This window comes from Parambassis ranga, chromosome 12, assembly GCF_900634625.1.
Source record: "Parambassis ranga chromosome 12, fParRan2.1, whole genome shotgun sequence".
Lineage (NCBI taxonomy): Eukaryota > Metazoa > Chordata > Actinopteri > Ambassidae > Parambassis > Parambassis ranga.
The window spans coordinates 8,913,374-8,936,500 of record NC_041032.1 but is presented as its reverse complement, the minus strand read 5'-3'; the positions used below and the strand labels follow the sequence as shown (position 1 = coordinate 8,936,500).

Sequence of the window (23,127 nt, the reverse complement as noted above, 5' to 3'; positions counted from 1 at the left end):
TCGGCTGCTTTTTTTTATGTCAACAACAAACCAAAAGCTTGTGTGTTCGGGGGCGAAGTCGCCTTAAAGTGCAAATGAGTAAACATTTCATTTCTACGATCAAAGGTAGTAATTTACTCTGCATGTCCACAACACACACTGACACACTTTAATTATCCTCTCGCACACACACACACAGACCAGCATTCTGTTCATTAGTGTCCCTGTATACACACATAAACAGGTTTTCCTGAATAATACTACGGAGAGAGACCACATGGATGTTTGTAGGCAGGATAATGTGGTGCTGACCAGCCAAAATAATCTATGTATAAGAAAATAAATGTATACATGTAAACATGCTGTCTGTCTGCTGGATCTGATGCTACTTTACATTAAAACAGTCATACCCAGTTGTTAAAACCTGTACAAAACAAACTGAGTGTAATCAGTGTAATTTATTCATGCCACAACAAAGATGTGTGTGTATATGCTGCAGCATCACAAAACAGAAAAAAACAGGTTTATTTATTTATTTATTTCGGCATTTTTGTCATGAATTCTTTTGGCATCTTTCTGGTTGCTCTGATTCATAAATAGAATCCATCATGAACTACCATTGGATGAAATTATCTGGGGCTAGTCCTATTTGCAGAAAAAAAATAGATCCTCTGCTCACCATCTGTGACTAGAGGGGCATAAGGAGGCCTGATCGAGGCAGGCATCAGTTCACACACCCAGACTCTGTGTGTGTGCATCGACTGTGAATTTAAATGAATATGGATTCAATATTTATTTAAACATAAATAAATGCTTTTGTCATCTGGAAAAGTTGAAGCATAATTTAAGTGAACATGATTTAACTGTTGAGTTCGGGTTAAAAACATATATATCAAGGCAAAAGCAAATTAAACTGATCAATTTTTGATGTGACATATTTCACAGAAATGAGGCAACAGAAATCAAGAAGGGGGAAATGTGAATTAGTAACGCTCCTCACTTCATCAACAGCCACTGCTGAGGTGCCCTTGTGCAAGGCACTTAATCCCCAGTGGACGTTGACAGATCATGAGAAGCTTCTAGTTGGGAAAGCACACTACTTAAAAATCCCCCTGGATACAAGAATCAATCCACAGATGTATTCTTAGTGCCTGTACAACCACATAACAATCAGCGGGTTCCAGCAGTCAGAGCATCCAGAGGGACGACACATAACTTTAAAAGTTATTTTCAGAAATGTGTGGGTCACTGTAAGCAGCTTCTGCCACATTGGCAGCGGCTAACACAGGAGGCTAGACTCAGGGCAAGGTGATACTGAAATAAGAGCAGAGCTCTGGGCAATCACCTCCCACATAAATGGAGCGGCACATTTTTTGACATGTTTTCTTCTCCGAGGCCCCAGGCTCGCAGCTCAAGCCTGTCCTCCTCCTCTTCCTCTCTATCGTCTTCCTCTATGTCTCCCTCCTCATACAGACTGGGTTCCTCCACAGAGGTCTCCATGTTTGGATTGTAGCTACTGAATGCCTGTGCCTCCCTGTACTCATAAATGGTGGGTAGGCTGCTACGCAAACCGAAGCGGCGCCTCAGGGCCACGAGAAGCGGCTGTGGGACCGTGAAGATGTCAACATTGTTGCCCAGGTCGATCCAGGCCAGGCTGGGGAACCTTTTAGGGTCCTTGATTGTGTCTGTCAGGTCTTTCAAGATGGCCATTGTCAGACGGTTGCCGTTGACTGCTAGCGTGGTCAGTTTTGGCAGGCAGCTGAGGTATGGCAGCAGCAGCCGTAAGCTCTCATCCTGTAGCTCTGTGAAGCTCAGGTCCACTGCTGACACCGCATCGCTGCTGGTCTGAAGGTACAAGGCCACGCGGTGGACGTCCCGGCCAGACAGAGGGATTCCAGACAGGTTGACCACATCGCCTGACAGCTTCTTCTTCAGCGTGGTCTTCAGACTGTTTGGGAGATAAAAAACAATGTAAACAAAGAGTTTGTAAGTTGGATCTTTGAGCCACAAAATGGCCGCTTGCTGCAGACAGCATTAAAAAAACACACACCAGCAGTCAGTTATTCAAAGACAAGCAATCTTTACTCAATGATACTGAGTTTATTGATTTTACGGCTCTGTAATGGGGTGCCACGCTGTCCCACAAGTACAGAGGGAAACTGCAAAGTGCGCAAAAAAAGAAACAACATCCAACAGTGTACAGACTTTAGCAAGCAATCAATATTTTGAAGAAGAGAATTTGCATTTAAATGTGTCTTGGTCTGAGTCCCTCAAGCAACTAATTCTGTCTCCTGGGCTGAATATCACCTGTGGTGCGGCACCAGCTGTTTTCAGCTTCGGGTGTCATTTCGTTCCTGTGCAACCATCTCTGAGCCAGCCATCAGAGAAGATAAATAAATAAATTTGTGATTAAAAAACAAAATTAATGAAGCAAAAATAAACATGTTGCCCTTCTGTCTGAGCTAATTAGAGTCACCTTGTTGTGAGCTCGAGGTTTTAGTTGAAACAAGTGTAATTTTGTGGAAAGTGATCGATAGGTTAATACGCCACTTCAGCTAATTAAAAATATGAGACTCCATTATAGGTATATATATATATATATATATATATATATATATATATATATATATATATATATATATATATATATATATATATATATATATATTAAAGCTGCAGCCAGTCAGCATCATGGAAAAAAATGTCAAAAAGAATCTTTAACATGCTGCATTGTCTTGCAGCTGAGACAGCGAGAGAAAGTTTGCTCACCAGTGTGGGAGACATTTCTATTCTATAAAAAGCGATGTCATTGACGACCTAGTCTGCAGGAAATTAGGTGCATTTCAAACTTTTCCTATAAGTTATTTCAGGATTACATAAATATGTTTTTTTAGATGGAGGAGACATCATCATCATCACCTTCATCACCTTTTAAATCTTAGTCTAGGTGAGCATCCTGGTATCCCTCACTCACTGCCTCATCTGCAACAAGATGTCTTTATATCAGAATGTGATTAAATATGCATAGGAGGGCTATAAGGCAGCGACATGCATGTCAGCCTGCAGGAGTGTTTACACAGAGCCCGCTGCAATGCATTAGATACTTTGTTTTTACTGGCTGGAGAAAAAGAAGTCAGAAGACATCTGCCAAACATATGACAATAATGCAAGAGCGTGGGAGAGCTGCTTCAAGAAGGCGATGTGAAAAATGTTCTGTTGAAGTGGCCTAAGGTTTATCCTGTCTTTGTCTCAGTCCTGTTTGCCTCTCCTCATCCCTCTGCCTCCTCAGGCACAGCGAGGATTATCCCTACATCTCTCTCTGCTCCCTGGTCTGTCTGGGAGCCTCATAAATCGGCAGGCTGTGCTCTTTACATCTGTCACCCTCTCTGCTGGGTTAAGGAAAAGAAAAAGATCTGTAGCACACCGGGGCTGTGATTCGCAAGATTATTGATTCCAGGAGCAGGCTATAATTCATCTCTCCCTCCCTCATATTCTCACTGCTGCTCCCTGCCTCTCACTTTCATGCTCTTTCTGTTTTCTTGGCCTCTTCTTTCTTTTTCCCCCCTCCTGTTCTAAATGTGTTTGGCTGAAGCAAATGTATCCAGTGTTTCATTATAAAAAATGTTAATAATTGTTAACTATACAAATAAGCTAAGCTATGCAGCAGCTTGTGATGAAATTTCCTGATTGTGGACTTCTCAGGAAAAGCTTGTTTTGAAAGTTTGCCTTTGAATATGCCTAATGGATTGAAAGGATCTTTTTTAACTGGAGCCATGATATTTTCCTGGACCTAAGTAGCATTTATGAGTAAAACCATTCAAACAGAGAGAAATAATGGTCTGACACTCCCTGTGGCCTCCTGGGCGATTTGACTAATAGCTGTATTGACTAATGGTTCCTGCTCTCAAATGTTAACTCACTAGCTTCTTAAAATGCCAGGAAAGTCGCCTGCCTTCTTGGCACACTCATGCACTTCAGGAGGTTTACTGTACTACTGTGCAGCTGCTGCACATCACTGTAATGAAACCGACTGTTGTTCACTCACTTATTTATAGATGGATTTCCCGGCCTCCTCCTTCCCCTCTCACCTGTCTGCCTGTCTTCCTGTTGGACCAGCCATTCCATCAGACAGGCACTGTGGCTGAGTGGGTGTATCAGGGGCAGGGTGGGCTCTAATGTGCTTTTAATGAGACAGAGTAAAGACAACTCTTCCTTTCAGATTGGCTGCTTTGTGGCTTTGTGGGCTTGGTTCCGCCCACGGGCTACTCAGCTGGCCCTGGGCCCAGTGGCTCAGCTAGCATTTCTAAAGCCACAGTGTACAGTTACAGTCCATCAGCATGAAATGATAACAACATAAGCAGCAAATTGTCTCATCCTGCTCCATCTCATGTGGCTGCCATGCTCGTAGGCAGTGGTGCATTTCCACTCGGACCAGTTAGACACAAACAACTTCAAAGGGTAGCACACCCGCATAAACATGATGCGAACAAGAGCGGTCCCCTGCTTGGAGACTCGTTTAAAAGCAAATAACTGTGGGAAAACTATCTATCGACATCCTCAGAAGCAACTGATACAACAGTGCAGGAATCTAATAAGAACCAAGTCTCAAGTGTCAAACCATTGGCTGCTTAAATGGGGGTTCAGGCAGACTGTCTAATTGCTTTTCATAGTCTGTCTTTCCTCTGGGATGGTGTTAACTTTTACACACTGAACAAGGGTCCTTAATGTTCTATAGTTACGTAAACCCCAGAGGTGGGAAATAAAACATCTGGGACATGTGATGCTGAAATCGAGTGCAGGCAAAGAGATTGCGCCTTTTGATGAAACATCGTAGAAGTGCACTGGATAGAGTACTGCAGAACAAACATACATGTGGAGGCTTTTCTCTAGTCCCCACCATTTGTTCTCATTATTTACCACATGTAGGATTCTGCTTTTAAGCCTCTCATCATTAAAGGTCAGTGAGTTCTGCATCCGCACTCACATTCTGGTTCAGTGTTTGGTGCCGTTCAGTATGTCTAGCTGTCTGTCCCGATGTAACAAAAGTTAAGTGCTCAACATTAGTCTGCAGCTGCACCGCTCTGTTCATCTATTTACGCTTCAGTGCAGCCACTACACTGAGCCTGAACCAGACGGAGGGCTGAAAAAGGTCAGACATGTACATTCTCCTACAATTAAGGAAAAAATTTACAGGGGAAAGTCTTACAACACCTCAATATTCCAAGAGCTAAAAGCAAATGGCGGCAGAAACTTGTAATTGGTTCCCCCCCTGTAGAATACATGTTCCCCTTCATTTACTCATGAATCAGTAATTCATCAAGAGACAGGGGGAGGAGGCAGAGGCTACTTTTACTTTTTTTATTTTCTACTCAAGAAAAGTTAAAAGATTTAATTATTGGCTGAGGTAACTTAAATATTCTTAACTGTACATAGCATATTTTCATATTTCTTTCTGCTACTTTTACTACAGTGATCATAGAATAAAGCTTTGACCCACTAAGCTACACCTAAAGTTGCATGTAAGGGAGCACCACCTGGTATTAATGTTGGGTTGAGTGCAGAAAGGCACAAACATCTGACTAGCTTCAGCGTGTCACTCGTCAGATAATATCCATTTGTAGGTATAGGAGGAGAAACTCTGTGAAATAGAAACAATGACATTTCCTTCCCTTTGAGCATGCACAGATACCTGACTCATTTCAGGGGAATGAAATAAAAGCACTTGAGAAACATTGGATGTGGAAGCCATTCCATAGACCCGTGGGACATTAAAAGATCAATGTCTGCTTCATCAACGCTTTGGTCTTGACTTTATTCCTCAGATCGATATGAGCTGTTTTACCTCCAGGCATCTGTATAATACATGGATCAACCGTGGGAGAACCTACGATGGTCTAATGTACAAACCGAATACTGTGACTGTAAAAGACTGCTCCGTTATTTCTGCAGTGTCTAAATGTGCCTGCAGGGCTGTGACTGTGGGCTCCGAACATTTCCTCCACCACTTTAACTCAGCATCCAATATGTCACTCTAATGCCTCGGAGGAGTTTGGCTATTTTAATGAGAGTCTTTACAGCCACTGTGAGCAAAAAAAAAAGCAGTTAAATTTGCTCTTTCCTTAACTGTGTAACTGTCACTCTGATACTATGGCTCTGTAGAAAATGTACTATAGGAACATGAAAGTGGTGATTGCACACACCATTCTCTGTCCTCCAGTTTCATGGGGATAATGGCACATTTTCTAGGAAGGAAAAAATAGGCCCAAAGCTCATTTGGATTTGGATTAAATTTCAGGGAAACATTTAGCGGCTGGAGTGATTAAGGCTGCCTCCATTGTACATCATCAATGGAGCTGTGCAGTGTCTCTACATCACACGTTAGTTACTTAGTTTGTGGAAACTTTTTTTTGAAGACATGCTGATAAAGATGACAGGCGTAGATCATTAAAAACACGCATGGGTCACATCTTCGAAATGTTCAGCTCAGTCACATCTTTGAAGATGTAGAGGCGTGTGTTTAATTATCACAATGAAGAACAGAAAGGGACTCAAGGGTCTGTCAAGTGCAGTAAACCTTCCACAGTTACTGTATCAGCTACTCCATCACACAACTCTCATGGGCTATTTTGCACATGGATGTGGAACAGGAATGACGTGCAAAAGAAGAAATGTCGAGAAAAAAAAACAAATACGACACTGTGAAAAAAAAGGATGAAAAACTCGTTATTTCTTGTGTAAATCACACCACAGCTGCAACCACTGATGTGACAAATGTCTTCTAATACGTGACTTCCAACCAAAGATAAGAGCACGTTTTCGCTCTTGTGCCAATGATGATAAACCGTGTTGTACACCCTGTACCATATAGTGCAACTGTGCGGCATGTAAAATGCAATAGGGTGAGCTATAAATTCACCCGTGATCTGATTTGATGTGACAAACTGGAGGCTTTGGAGAAAAGAATAACTGCGACGGAACACAGAGAAAACAGTTTGCATTACATAACCGCATATCATGGAGGAGTGTTCCTGTGTCTGCTCCATACTATGTCAAGGCATGGTTATGAAACCAGCATTAAAATGCAGGGCTCCAAACACAGACCGAGAGGGGGCCTGATCGTGGGGAGTGATCTGTATCAGGAACCCACAGATCATCACAAACACAAAAAGCCTTGTTTCTGTTTGAGCAGCAGTGGCCTTATCGCAGATTTACAGTTAAAATCCAATCAATGAGAGGTTAAGAGAGGTTTAATCCCACGATAAAAACCAAAGAACTCTTCAGGGCTGCTATTTAAAACAGCAAATCAAGACTTTTGCTTGCTGGTAATTAAAACAAAAAAAAACTTCAATCTTGAGTTTACTGATAAACATGCTCTGATTATATTATCATGGCCCTGTGCCCTGAATATTGAAGCGATGGATGCTGGATGCTTCCTTCCTCCCCCTCAGCCTGCAGGATCTCAGTCTGAACCGCGGGAAGCCCTCAATTATTCATGGATGAGGATGGTGGCTGGATCTTTAAGTCGCTATTAAAAGTGGAGGTCAAACAAAAAGCAGATTGAATAGACTAAGAGCAGCATCCAGTCAAGTGGAATACTCTGACTTGAAAAATGAATATAGAAAGTAATACCTTTGTGTTGTGCACTCAAAAACACAAACTCATAGTGATCACTCTAACTTGCCATCTTTTTCAGATTTCTACCCTCGACCTTGTAGGTTCGTCAGAAGTCAGGTGTGCTGAGTCAGAGGCTGTTAGGCCTGCCAGTGTGATGACCAGGGGAGCTAAAATTACTATAGAAAATGAGGTCATATGTGTATTAAGGATGATGCATAACTTGATGTACAGATGTCACGGTTATATGCATATACAACACTTCAATCCATAATATGTGTGTATTTTGGAAGTTTGAGGCCTGAAGAACATCCCTGAACTAGTTTCCAGAAAGAGAGCAGGTGTAGTCAGATTATAGATTTGAGGTGATTGCTGAGTAGGAACCAAACTAGCACATGTTAGATATACGCAAAGGTGAAAGGTGCAGCGTTATTGCCGTAGTCCTGGAAGGATCATACAAAGGGAGAAATGCTCAAAATAGCAGCAAGAAAGAAGAGAGGAAGAGGAGGATTTCTTTAAAGATTAGAGCAAATTAGTCTGAGCAGAGCAGGGAGAAAGTGTTTAGAGAATCCCGGAGAGCACTTCTCTGGTGATTAGTGAAAAGCTGTCAAAGGAATCTGTGTTAGAAATACAGTTGTTGAAATGGAGCTGAAAAGGCATCCATGAGCAGAAAGACTATTAAAGAGACGTCAAAAAAATTTTCTCTGCTCAACCAAGTTTAGTTATAGTCAAGATGCCTGGATGACTGTTCACTGGCTTGGCAGGATATGATTCAGAAGTGACAGGATGACACGAGGTACCACTTGAGGAAATGAGTTTTCAGCCTATGAGCAAAGGCAAGAAAATAAGGTGATCTTATTAAAGTGGGAAGGACATTTCAGCACTGGTGATGAAGGTTGAAAGCCACAATCGGGAGAATACTGTGGTGGAGTCATGATTTAGGTCTATAGATATGAACGTATAGGGTCTAAAAAGTGAAAGCCTGCATTTTTTTCTGATGGCCGAACAGGGATGACATCACTAGAATAAGAAAGTCCTAATATATCCTAAAAATACTTGACTTTTTATAGTAAACACATTACATATGTATTAATAGTCTCAACAACAAGTTTCATATCCTTAATGCAGTATTTACTAAACCAGACCGAAACATTAACATTAAAAAAGCTAGAACTTGATTAACTTTTGGAGCTGGCCTCTAGTGGTCATTAGAGTAACTGCAGGTTTGTTTATTTTATATAAATAGAACAGCTATAATTTTATAGATTGTGTTCTTGGACAAATGTGGCTACATAATTTGTTAAATGGTGTTATTGTAACCCGGGTAAAAAATCTGCAATTTCTCTCCACTGCATTTCTCGCGAGTATAGTATTGTATGTCATGTGGCTGCGCTGGGCCAATTACAACATAGTCACGTGACCGCGCTGAGCCAATTGACAAGCCTATATTAGTCAAACCTCAAACCACCACCAGTAGGTGCAGAGGGGACGTATGGAAAAGTTTGCTGCAGGTATGATTAAAAGTTTTCGGTTCGCTTAATCTTGGCTGACAGCGCTTTTTATTAAGTGTAGTGACTGTTGACTTGTAGGAGCCTCCACCGCGATCATACTATTGAGCGAAAGGAGCTTTGTGTTCAACTACGGAGCGGAATCGGTGAGTGTTTGTTTGTTCGAAACCAACATTAGCATTAGCCGCTTCATTTGTTTTGCATTGGCTTGTTAGCCGCAAGCTATCGTAATGCTAATGAGCCGGTTAGCATGGGCTTTTAAGCTTTGTTTCTCAAATAATGCAAACTTAAATGAAGTGTCCATAACTCCAATCATGTCCTGTTACTCCTTGAATGTTTACATACAACTTGACTGAAACTTTATCAATGCAAATTGATTGAATTTGTTGTTGTTGTATATTGCACTGTGCATGATAGTATTGTTTTAATGCCTTTTGTAAAATAATATACATATTATATCAATATACATTGATGCACGCTGACAGTTTTGTTAATGTATATTGATTAATATTGTATGTAATCCATTTTGATATTATAAACCAGATTTATTGATGGATGTTATACTGATATTAAATTGGAAAATGTATTTAATGCAGCTAGTAACAATTACTGTTGTGTGCACACTAAAGGCTGTTCCATACTCCGTGAGACAAAGAGCGGAGAACGCACTCCACGGGTGGTAAGAGATACAAAAAAAAGGTCTTTTCCGCACTGAGGTACCATACTCCGCGAGAGTGTGAGTGTGTGCAGAACTCCTCATACGGCCCGCCCACTAAACTATAAGGAAAGACTTTACTGAGTTTTTTAACACACCACAAGGACTTGTGCCATGGCAAGAGGGCATTATACAGAGAGGGTGCCCGCAACAGCGTGAGATGTCCGGCGATGAGTTGTGAAAATGCGACATATAAGTAACAATAGCAAAGATTCAGTGTTTGTGCCTTTATGACCGCATTTGCACATCTACTGTGTTCCAATGTGCCTGCGACACTTCAAACTGTCCGGTGATGAGCTGTGAAGATGCGACATTAAAAGTAACAATAGCAAAGATATACAGACATTGTTAACAAGCCTATTATGCCCGGGTATGTAGGAGTATAAAGAATGGTAATAACAGTCACCATCTGGTATGTGTGAATGGCTGTCTGGAGTTATTGGTGACAAATCACCCTGACTTGCCTTTCTTTCTTTCTTTTATTGCTCATCATGCAAAACCGGTATGGTCTTATCTAAATCTGCTGAATCAGTGCTGTTTATACACCTACCTATATACCTGGAGAGGCTCTTGCGCTTCTCCACTTTCATCACGCCCACAATAAATTCCGACCAATCACAGCATGGTTGCCGCACAGCCTTGAAAGACAAAGTTCGGCCCGGACCCTGTGCACAGGAGTGCGGATCAGCGGGCGGTCAGAGACAAAAAATGGCGTCATTTTGTGGGCGTAACGTCTGCAGGGGGGGGGGGGATGTCTTTGTCTCGCGGAGTATGGATCCAGCTTAACTGAAACCCTGGCCCTGTGTCTCATCCAGGCCAGGCTTTGATGGTGAGCTACTGATGAGGCCTAGAGCCTGAACTCAACTAATTCATCTCAACTCAAGGTTGGAAAAGATTCTTCCACCTCAAGCCTGAGGAGTCCTTGTAACCATGTAATGTTAAAATTGATAACCACTTGAAATAGCCATTCAGATTCTTTGTTTCATGTCTATGTTGTTTATTTGTCTGCAAAGTCTATAACATAAGGTACAATCAAAACACAAATCTTCTGTCTCTGTGTCTTCCTCCAGTAGTTGTTTTCCTAACTTCTGATATTAGCCTGGGCTATCAATAATAACTAGCATTAAAAAAAACATAAAACTGGCAGGAAAGTAAAACACGAGGGAATACACCAAGAGGACAAGACTTTCAAAGTAAAGGAAGTACCAGATAGATCTACAACACAACATGGGCAGATGCCACAAAGGGACAACAAGAACCACAGAAACCCAGGGAAACAAAACACTGAAAACTATAGCAACAAGGAAAATGATAATAACCAAATGCAGGATAACTTCAGAAAATGTAAAAAATGTAGGAAAACGATGTACAAAAGAAACACAGGATCATGACAATTCTGTTGTGAAGCCATGGTGCCTGAAGCCCTGTAACTATATAGCTTCACATAAACTTGAATAAAAGTGTAGAAATGACTTTTGGACTGCCTTCACAGTGTGAACTGTGGGAGGAAAAGGCACATTAGTGTGCACAGTGTGAGGTCTGGGTCAAGTATCAGGACTCGCACTCACAGCTGATGACACCTGCATAAAACATCTGTCACAGGCACGACTCGTTTCACTCTTATCATTTTTCTGCAGGACCAGCAAGACAAGCTTAGCTAATCTTGCTGAACAGTATATTCTAACCCATGCAGCCTCAAACACAGCAAACTGCCACATCCATTTACTCAACAAAGCTTAACCAATAACACTGAAGTCATTTCAAACAGTAGAAGTGATTGCTGCAATAAGAGCATCACATCAGTTATTGCAGCACAGTGAAAACAAGTAATGAAACAGCATCTGCAAATTAGACTGCATCTCTTCTGAATGTGCTACAGGGGCAATTTTAGAGTAATAAAAATATGAGCTTGACTAATCTGGAATTCAATACCAATCACAATTAAAGCTTGAGGCAGTGATGAAGGAAGGAATGGAGGAACGGTACCAAAAAGTTAACCCAATGGAAACTCCTCCTAAAGAACGTCTGCTAGCCAATCACATCGTAGCAACGGAATTATAATCACAGCTTCTCAAGAATGTGTAAACCGGACACGTGGCCTCTGCCACTTCCACTGGGACCACAATATGCTTTCAGAGTTTTTGAATATGGCGAGTCCTTAAAATACGCAGCTCTTTTGACAGAAGAATAATTTCTGGCATTTCAATCAGTCCTCTTACTGCTTTCGGTGCTCGGATCCTAATTACATTAAATACTTCACCGGGGGGACTCAGCAATACTGTACTTCTCAGGAGCCTGACACATGCAGCTGCAGAGAAAAATGAGATTGCCTGGATAATGTATTAAGCATGACACACTTGCGTTGCACTTACAAAGCAAACCAGGCTTCAGTAATAAAGTCTGAATTATGTTTTATGTGAACTTTTGAATCCATGCACATATATTTCATGAAAATAATCTAATTTGAGCGGTGCAGAGCAAGCTGCAGCACATCTCTATGTTTATCAGATATACTCCTCTATATGGAGGAATAACAATGATATACATAGGTTCTACGATAGCGTTTGCTTTTTCATTCCTAAATATGAAAAGATCAAATTCATGATCGATTCAAAGCGAGGTAAGGAGGAACAGAGAAATATGTGAATCTGCAACCTTGCAGTGATTCCACCTCCCCCTTTTCTCCTTCTCCTCCGTCTGACAGAGCCTCTCCCCTGGAGCGTTTCCTCAGAGCATCAGCTCAAACTGCAGAACCACTCTGTGTGGCAACTGTTGAACAAAATGGACTCTCACAATAAGGAGAGAAGAAAATCCCACAGGAAAGGAGGAGGAAGAAAATCAATGCAAGTAGGGTATTCGGAAAAAAATAAAAATGGCACGGCCTGGTGGGAAAAACAGAAAAATGAGAGAAAAACAGAGGATCTGCCTTTAATTTGAATCCACAGATATTCATATTTTCTACACCTTTTGAGTAATTGTCATATTCACAGTGAAAAGGAAACGGTCTGGTTTGAGGCCCGCTGCCTGTATGTTTGCAGCAGAGGCTGCGAGAGAGACAGAGCTTGCTAATGAGCACACTGGGAGAGTCTGCCTTGTTGTTCTGCTCAGTGTTATTTTGAAACATTGCAACCAAGAGACTAGGGCGGGAAGTCAAGTCATCAAAAAAAAGTCTGCATTAATTCATAGAGAGAGTGTCTTGATCATTAGATATGTAGTACTGTTTGTACAGCTGTGTGTTTTGGTTGTGCTTTCCCTATTCAACATGCAATCAGCATCTGACCTCTGCCCTGCAGTTTGATGGCAGTTCATCCTGGCTGGCTTTGTCCTGATAAATTAGTCTCCAGATCATTCCTGGAGACAGTGCAGGAAGGATGTCGGGGAGGTATAACGCTGTAAATAATGACTTATCATGGGCAGTGTTTCAACTGGTGTGAGGATGTTACTATCACAGTACTATCAGGCAGGAAAGGATCATTTATCATCTAGTGAGAGAACATGTGTGAAAATGGACACATCGTGATGTGTTATTTCACAGAACCAATATACCCAATGCAAAAACTAAAGACGTTTTCTCCAAAGTAAGTAAAGCAACAGAAGTGAAAACGAGCCGTTTCAAAGTGTTACATCACCGACTCATTAACCCATGTATTCATGTAACCATGAGCATTTTTACACTTAGTCCAGAGTAAGGCTGGTGTGGCCACAAGCAGTCAAACAGGTGAATGATAAAACTTGCTTTAACCTTAGCTAAGAAGGGCTTCATGAATGGTCCAGAGGGACCCATCCTTACCAAAAAAAAAACCTAAACAAAAAAAATGTTCTTCCATTTATAATGATGATTACGCACAGTCTCTCCTATAGTCTGTCTTCATACTACTTCACATATGTATCCTCTGTTGTTCATTTGTGAGGACATGCTCCCAGCTTCCTCTATTACGAGTTTGAGTTACACTGATTTGTATGGTGAGAATGTGTTTACAGTGACAGGTTCCTGCCAATATGAAGAGTGATGGCACAGAGAGGGGGGAGAGAGTGAACGCACTCACCAGGCCTGAGACTTCCTCCTGGGCACGCTCTGTCTTGTCCACTTGGAGTGAGGGGTCAGGTGGTAAATCAGCTGGCGGCATATCTTGTTAGTAGACTTGTGTGAGTCAGTCTCCTGCGAGGAGGAATAATGGACAAAGAAACTGAATCTAATTCATACGTTCATGAGAACTAGGAAAACCAATAAATGGCATATTTTCAAAAGGTTGCATTGCTACAAGGTAGCATGTGTCTGTTCTTTATTCCTTTGAAAATAAAGCCACTGATTTTACCTTTAAGATAAAGAGCTCCTTTCTTGTTTAGCTTCAAACATTTCCTTCATGCTATCATTAATGTAGTCTCCTAGTATGCTTTGTTGCTCCTCCACCTTCCTCTTCGCTCCCTTCCCTGTCGAAGACTTTAAATGGAATGGGTTGCACTGAGCAAGCTAAATCTAATTAATGGTACAACACGACAACAAGAAAGAGGCAATGTGGCGAGAGAGAGAGGGAGGGAGAAAAAGACGAGCAATTTGCCTTAAGGCGATTAACCATTCCCGCCGCCACTTCTGTTCTCGGGCCACAAACAAACACGCCTCATGCTTCAAAACATCCAGTTGCTGCAGTTTCAGCCACTTGGATGGCTGAACATGATGTTAAAGCTGCAAACACTTATTTAGATACTGAGGATATTTAGATACTATTTAGATACTGAGGATACTGAGGAAACTCCTCAGTATTCGTAACAACACGTCTCACCCCCTGCACGACACACTGCTGTCCTACAGGAGCACATTCAGTGGTAGACTGAGACTACCGAGGAGCAGCACAGAACGCCACAGGAGGTCCTTCCTGCCAGTGGCCATCAGACTGTATAACTCCTCCCCTTTCTGTAGGGAGAAGCGCTAGATAATCATGTCAGGCATCACTGTCATTCCTATATTATGTTTACTTAGCACCTTACATCTCCATATTGTATCCATGTATCATATATTGTGCTCATACCGCGTACTGTACTCTTTTTGGATTATAGTGACACTTATACTTATACTCTGTACTTAACTGCATTTAATGTAACTTAATACCTCTGGCACAAGAATTTCCTTCGGGATTAATAAAGTTTTATCTTATCTTATCTTATCTTATCTTATCTTATCTTATGATGTGAAAACATTAGAAAATGTGTGGTCTGGAGGAATCAGCACAATCACTAACTGTAACTCTCTAAGTACGGTTACACATTAATCACAAGCCTGTAAACCTGAGTGCATCAAAACAATGCAGCCACTGAATTAGCGGTTAACCCAAGGTTCAAAAACACCCTCATATGATGCATGATTTAGCCTGCGATATGTCCTTGAATATATAATCAAAATAAATCTCAGTGTGGTGGAAAATATTGGACACAGAAGCAGCTGTGGGGCCTTAAATCCAGCATGCTGCCTCTCTACATCCTCATCACGTCTGACACAGTATCCTGCCACGGGTCGCCACTCAGACAGGAGAACACTTGCTGCCAGCTCCTCACTCTCTCCCAGGCTTTCCTCGCCAAAGCAAACAGAGATAAGATCAGGGTTTCTCACAGGTGATTATCAGCGGGACTCATCTGGTGGATAAAAACTAGATGGCAGTGACTTTATCGCAAGGCAAAGCCATCTTTTCCTGAAAGAGATAACTACTGACTTTAAAAAAACTCTACTGGCTGCTGGGTCTGTGTTTTACAGCAGCTCTGAGTGGCTTCTGTACAGGCTTCACCCTCAAACCTCAGACTGAAATGTACTTTGAATTTTAACAGGTCTGATTTGTATGCTGAGCTGCAAGTAAATGCCACTCAGTTTCTTAAAGGAATTGGAATTGTGTGCAATTCATTTAAGCCCAGTTAATATTCGGTGTTTCCAATGATGATGACATGAAGAAACAACTTCTACTAGGCAAACATTAGGAGAGTAAAGGTTATGTTGACATGATAATCATGTTTAGCAGAGAAGGAAAGGCTGTTATCAACCACTTTCAGCATATTATCAACCATATTTGAAAAGAATGCTTAAATAAACTTACATTTACCATAAAAATAGTACACAAAATAAACAAATTATAATTTTCAGATGCCTTTCCCCTCTTCTAGTTTGCAAAAAGACTTGCATACAGTGTGCAGTATCTGAAGCCAGCAGGACACGCCAGACTTCCCCGCACCAAGTGGATTCCAGCAGCTTCACCTTCTCCAGCTCGATTGGCCACCAGCCACTTGTCAGAGCCCTCAAAGTGCCCTCACTGTTGGTGCCAAAGCCACGCCGGCCCATAAGCCTCTGTGCCATTTACCGTGGCCACCAGCCCTATTGACCTCAGCATGGTAGCTGCTGGGCACATGCCTGTGCTTTTCCACTATGAAGCAACCAAAGCAGATAATCTAATAAAGCTGCAGGACCTGGAGCACAGCTGCTACCCATTTTCCACTCGGCTAACAGAGCACAGGAGCAGCAGGAGGGATGGACCACAGGGTGTCAGAGTCCAACCCTGACCCTCTGCCTCCTTCTGGCTCTGCATTCATTGCTAAACTGTCATGCTAATGTTTAAACAGCTAAAATATCCTTTCTATTCACCAGCCTTTGTGATATTGTTAGTCCAAAGCAAAGCGACAGTTCATTGCTGTCCCAGGAGCATGACAATAAACATGACGTATGCTCTAAAGCATGGCTAATAGACGCAGACATGCTGCAGCTTGCCTCTGTATGAATTGCACTGCTGCTCTTCCTGTTTATTAACGTGGCGTCTGTTGTGTTTCTAAACAAAGCGCCGCTTTTAAATAATACCCATGAATAAATGCAACAGGTAAAATAAAATGGATTCATACCCTTTTAGGGCACTGCAGGTCCCGAGCCAGACTGAGCAGCAGCTCATGAGAAATGGGGTCCACCAGGTTGAGAAAGGCAGCGTTTTTGTACAAGATGTCGTTGAGGGATGTCCCCTGAAGTCCCAGATCCTGAGAGCACAGAAAAAAGGGTCAGTCAATAAATCTTACAAATTCTGCAGAAATTCAAAGAACGCATTAATATTCAACTGACATTCAGTTAAATGGGAATAGATTGTCAGGATTTATAAGCTTTGTTCATTACCTCTTTTCATCTTGCTTCCTTATCGCACTGTGAGCTGATAAGGCTTTGCCGTCAGCGTTGTGTAACCAGCTGATTAGGGGTGTTGATACTGTACATACATATGTATGTGTATGTGTGAGGCATTAGGGGTAAAGTTTAAGTATGATAAAGGACTTCTTAAATATTACAGTTACACTGTTTCTAGATAAAGGAAAGTCATTCTGATCCCTCTTATCTTACAGTATCGGCATGTTTCAGGACTTTTCACAACCACCAGAATACTTTGATTACACTTAAATGCACTTCACCTCTTCAAAAGTAAAAGAGTCTATGATGTGCAGGAGAGTCTAATAAAAACTGGAACCAGGACACATCCCCAGAGGCTGGTGATATTTATACCACCTTCAGACTATTTTTATTTGCAGTGACAAATGTAAATATATTAAAGCTGCATCTTCAGGTAATGCTCCGAGTCCTGACGTGTCATTAGCAGCCAGTGTTGGAGACGTAATGTTTTCAGACACATCAAAAAGCCCCACCAGCATGTAGCATCCACCAGTGAAAGACACTGGTGGATGCGCGCACACACACATATAATGAAAGACAAAAGTGACAACAAACAGCAGGAAAAACATGAAACAGAAGAGATGAAACCAAATGATCAGATGATGAAAGATTGGGAGCAAACAGCATCCTCTGGGGCTGAGAAATGAAGCCAGAGACAGAAGTGCCAAAATGGCAGTTCCTCTAATGGCCACTCGAGAATTAGCTCCAAAAGTCGGTCAAATAAGATAAAAACTTATTTGGGTCTCTATGTATAAATATAAATGTGCTAGGGTGAATTGCTTGAAGTTGTGCATAATTAAGGATGTGGCTTCTGTGTGTAACAGGTTGCTGTCCATGGATGGCAAATAAGGATTCCTCCAGGATGGGCAAGGCCTTGGAGTGCAAGTGGCAGCTACTGTGTTGGCATCATTCTGGGCCCTAGAGGTTTCCACTTGGCTGAGACACAGAGCTTCAAACCGGCTCTTGAGGAAACATAAGGGTGATGATGTGAAGGGTTTGCCATCATCTCAAAGGAAATCTCCTCTTACAATTTTAAAGATGGTTTTCTCTGCTTTCACAGTGTCAATGCAACTATTTCCCTGCAAGAGTGACTCACTGGACCATCATCCTCTTATTTACAGTGATCATGGTGTTTTATAGGGGGAAGCTGTGGAGCTTAGGAATAAATACTGTCAGCTCTATATGAGCTAAAAAGCTTTTCAAATAGCAGACTGGAGGCTGAAGCTGTGTAAAACATGCTCTATATGCGCTGACAGGTCTAACACTTTGGGGCTCAGGGGAAGCAGAGAGGAAAACTCCCATCAGCATTTTTTTTCTCCTCCTCCAGCTTTTCAGTTGATTTATTGCAGCAGAGATCAGTGGGATTCCCTGACGCGGGGCTATCCTCCACACCAGCTCTCCCTTCAATAAACCTCATTAAGTACAGACAGAGGGTACCACATGTGTCCAAAAGAGGAAACATGGAGGATAATGTTATTATTATAATGAACATTAAGTGCAGCTGCAGCATCAAATGTGAAGCTCTGTGGGCGATTCACAGCTGAAATTGGACCATGTGTTTAAAAAAGATCTGATCCTATGAATTAATTTGACTGATTCCTAATCATGGTAGCATGAAATGTTTTGTCGTTGAATGGATGCCTGTGTACATGCGCCTTCAGATCCCACAACAAATGTCCTTGTGAAAGCTGCATATCTAATCTGATGTCTGATGCTTCATCACAAAAAAAAAGTCTGAATAAGGAGATGAGCCCCGTACCGCAGAACATCATCCCACACATGCAGTTCATTAGAATCCAATTAAACATACTGTAGAGTGCGACAAATCCAGACACACAGTTTTCTGCTTCAGTAGAGGAAACGTGTCACAGCTGTCAGGTGAAAAAGCCTCAAACTGCAGCGTTGTTTACTTACCAATTTTCCTGCGTGACTGAAGAAAAAAAATTAATTAAAAGTCCATGACTGGACATATAACATGTTGTGACCCTTTATGTAATCACAACATCTGATGTATAAAGTCAGAACTACACATGAGAAATGTAAGGATTCAAAGACACAGAGTGCAGCCAGTGGCAACAACACTGAGAGAGCAGTATCTGAGAGATAGGATGAAGTCAATATGTCAGCTTTAGTCACGGGTTACAGTTCATACAGTATGACGGTTCGTTCTTCTTGTATAGCCTAACACATAGTGTTGCCGGCAGTTACATTTATGTAATGTGTCACAAAAACACAGAATCAGTTCACACTGACTTTAATCCAGCGTTTGAATCTTAATATATATTTCATCTGCGTGTGTGTCTCCAGTGTCCACTCTGAATTTCAAGAGGTCACTTAGCTTCACCACATGAATTTTCATCGTTCGACAAGTGCCAAAAATCTGGAAAGCTCCAACATTCAGGGAAATATATAATTACTGTCTCTCTTTATGTCATGATCCTGAGTTCTTTTGTTATTGTTTTCCTCTGTCCTGTGTTTCGTCTTTGAATTAACCCTTCCTTTTCTGGTTATTTTGGGGTTTTCATGGTGCATTTGTGTGTTTGTGTGTCTTGTCACACATGTAGGTCTTGTCCTTCCTCTTGTTTGTATCACAGTGTCTTGGTTACTATCCTGTGTGTTCCACTGTGAGTTCCTGCCTTCTTTGTATTCAGGTTTGAGTTTTCTTTGTGTTGAGTTTATTTGATGGCAGACATTGGTCTGTTTGGAGTTGTGACCTCCTTTGTAAATAAACCTGCCAGTAAACATTACCTTTTGTGCCTGCGCCTGAGTCCTCACCTCACAGTCCTGATGCTGTATAAAGGTTAGGTGAGAAGATCGCAGCCTGTCCTCATCAGAAAACTGTAACATGAGTGTGATATTTCAGTCTAATGTGTGTGCTTATGTATGTATCCACATACCTATGTGTTTATGAGGGTGGGGAGCTTTGTGACCATGTTACATTCCCCCCTCCCTCAGACTAGGACTTGGACTTTAGCGGTTGTATTAGTCTAATGATCGGATGTCACATTCATTTGTGCACATCCTGTCTTTACTGACGCACAAATGTATGGGTAGAAATGTCTAGCAATGGTGTTTGGTGTAGCTAGCAGTTGGGTAAATACATCTAGCCAGGGCTGGAAGCCAAGAAACTAACATAACAGTTTGGAAACATTTGCCATGTATGACACATGTCATAACAACCTGCAATACTAAGTCTTCCCTTCTTTGTGCTAAGCTAAAGCTAACCACAGCTTGTTGTTTACAGAAATGAATGGCGATTAAGTCCATTACTGTATCTGACATCTGCATATGACAACACAGAATGTGTAAGGACAAAAGAGAAACAGGGTGAGTAAAATCTTGAGCAAATAAATACACATTGGTAACTCTGCGTACACCTTGCACAGCTTTAATTGATATGAGTATTTGTTAATTCTTTGTTTACTATAATGAATATAGAGAAGATCCCAAAATAATTAACTTAATGGCCCAGAAGGCAGATCAGTGATGGAGATGCAGAGTGGGGACCAGGGTTACTGGTTCCTCTTTGTAATGACTTCCTCTGTGTGAAAGAAACCTGTTCCAGCATCCATCATCTCAAGGTGATTATCTCCGAACCCATCCGTCCCTCAGAGGAAACACTGCTTTACCGCTGGAGAGCAACAACAACACAGGGGATCTACTACCCCCCTCCACTCCCCACTCCCTTCCGAGTCTTGAAGTATTATTAGTCAGACACTTGGCTTCAGCCACGACAACGTAGCAGTGCTCTGGCTTCACCTCCCTGAGTGATGAAGGGAGTATTCGTGCTTCGTGAGCAGTTTAAATGCCGAGCTGTGGAGAAAGCTGCTCCAGCTCACGACCAGCAAATCTACATCTTGATCTTTTTTTTTTAAAATATGACAGACTGCAGAACTGCTCTTACACATATGGACACTTTGAAGCATGAGTCACATCCCTCTTATATGAAACTTTACAATAAATTCATCCCACATCTTTTCTCCCCAGTAATCTGCCTCTAATTCAGACTTTTCAGTGCTTCCCACCAGCTTTATTTCCTGCTTTAATCTGCACACACATCTGTATAATTCATTTCACGGCACTATACAGATGGGCAGGGGGGTTTTCCTGACAGGGGGCCCTCTTGATCCAGACTGCTTTTGTCTGAACTTCCCAACTGTTCTCCTTTGATCAATGTACGGCTAAAGAAGGCAGCTGGAAGGCTCCAGCTGAGCTTATATAAATACTTGTTTTCTCATTTCTATAGTTTGAATAAATCTTCACAAAATGAGGATTAAATGAAGGAAGGTGTAACAGATAAGACAGGAAACCCTCATCTGTACTTTGTTGCTGTGAAGCTGCAGAATAGGGACGTTTGCACAACAGATTAACAGCTGTTTAACAATGCAGCATTAAAGCAGCGACTGAGTTTGGATAAACTGCTCCTGCTTTCATGGATTTAAATTTTTTTTCTACACATACGCAGCACTTACACCTTAAAGGACTGGTGGAGCGATATTTCCTTGAGCACATTTTTAAGCATGTTGTTTGCCTGTCAAAAACAGACGGTTGATTTAAGGCAACAAGTGAGAGAGTTTGAACCTCATATGAAGCAAAGTTGGCAGCTTTGTGGTGTTTTTTGCAGACTTGTTGTGTCAGCACGTCTGCAACATTTGTGAGAAGTTGCAAAGAATTTAATTAAAATCATTCACATACTGCCTGTCTAGCCTGTCTTTTGCTGTATCATTCAATGGATGTGCTGTTATCGATCAAGATCCTGAACTGTACTGTATCTGCAGGAATCTTGTAAAGTATTTATATAAATAAATTTAGAAAACTTCCAGCTCGTTTCATTAGTTTAACTACTATGAAAAATAAAGTCCACACTGCCACGTTCACAATGAAAACACCAGCTCTCACCTTCCTCAGCAGTTTCAGCACTTCTGCCGCCTGCTCCATCTTCTGCTCCCGGAGAAGCCTCTGGATTTCCCGGACCCAAGCCACCCGCCTGACGTACGGGCTGTGGTTGGTTTTCCGCAGCATCCCTGGAAGCTTGTCGGGCTTGAGCATCAAGGAGGTAAACAAGAAGTCTCCGCCGCTCTTGCCGCCACTTCTCTCGCTCTCCCCCGCAGCATCGCTCCTCTCGCGTCTCCTCTTTGACAATTTGCTGTCAAAATCGAGACTTCTCTGTCTGGTTAACTTAGAACCCATCACTCCTGAGAGGATGTGTCGCTGCTGCTGCTGCTGCTGCTGGAGGTGGTGGTGGAGGTGAGAGGGATTTTACAACGCGCCGCCAAAACATCACACTAAACTTGGAGCGAGGTGTGGCGAAAACACATGAAGGACTGTTTTGTTTTTGTTTTTTTTAAAAGTTTGAAGGCTGAAGCATCAGCATAATGATGATGATGATGATGAGACACGGTCTTGCCGTCGTCCCCCTGCCTGCCTGCCTGCCTGCATCCGTCCATGCACTGCCTGAGCACTCTGGCATCCTTTGCTTTACTCGGAGCTGGTGCTCTTCTCAGCCAATCAGATCCGGAGTTGCTGCACAGCTTGAGAGTGAGAGTCATGTGGGAAACTGTTGTCAGTTCAGACTAGTTTTCATAAACACAACCTGTTTGTATTGGTTGTGTGTGTCTATAGATAGATGGATCAATATTCTGACTTTTTCTCTTTACCTAAGTATATACCTAATGTATTCTGACCGGCTCAGTGGATGCAGTGTGCACAAATGGATGGCATGTGGCAGCCTACTGAATCATATGTGATTCATTTAAGCAGCAACCTGTGGAACTAAAAAAATGAAGCCAAGAAGGAAGAGCCATAAACTTCATCTCCATAAGTAGCCACTTGAGGATGGTGCCAAAATGAGTCAGTGTTTACTGATCAATAAATTCTCTTTGTTGACTATAACTCACCATTATACACAATTTTTACATTTCACCACAATTTGACAGTTTTGGACATGAGATATTGAAACAAAAGAAAAGAAAAAGCATTTTTCCTATCTTGACAATAGAAAGGCTCAAAGACAGCCCTATACAATGTGTATTAAGTTGTATCATGACCTTCACATGCCAAGTCAGTCGTGGCGGAGTCCCACTGCGCCTGGTGCATCCCCATCATAGCTTCACAGAGGCTAAAGCTAACAGCTG

General features: G+C 41.9%; 1 protein-coding gene across 1 annotated transcript; it reads right to left on the bottom strand.

The window, feature by feature from the left end:
* On the bottom strand, positions 1-22,344 carry lrrc75bb (leucine rich repeat containing 75Bb). Its single transcript, XM_028418142.1, has 4 exons — positions 21,893-22,344; positions 16,687-16,815; positions 13,860-13,972; positions 1-1,927 (listed from the first exon to the last, which is right to left on the bottom strand). Exons 1-4 carry the CDS (start codon positions 22,181-22,183, stop codon positions 1,321-1,323), a joined length of 1,140 nt encoding a protein of 379 aa, XP_028273943.1. The 5' UTR covers positions 22,184-22,344; the 3' UTR covers positions 1-1,320.
* Positions 22,345-23,127: the final 783 nt, after the last annotated feature.

What these genes read in the sequence shown, in the direction of transcription:
- lrrc75bb (XM_028418142.1), bottom strand. Translation starts at nt 22,183, where the DNA reads ATGGGTTCTAAGTTAACCAGACAGAGAAGTCTCGATTTTGACAGCAAA. An exon ending in TGCTGAAACTGCTGAGGAAG is followed by an intron (nt 16,816 to 21,892) that starts GTGAGAGCTGGT and finishes CTGTGCTCTCAG; the next exon opens with GATCTGGGACTTCAGGGGAC. An exon ending in ACCTGCAGTGCCCTAAAAGG is followed by an intron (nt 13,973 to 16,686) that starts GTATGAATCCAT and finishes TCCTCCTCGCAG; the next exon opens with GAGACTGACTCACACAAGTC.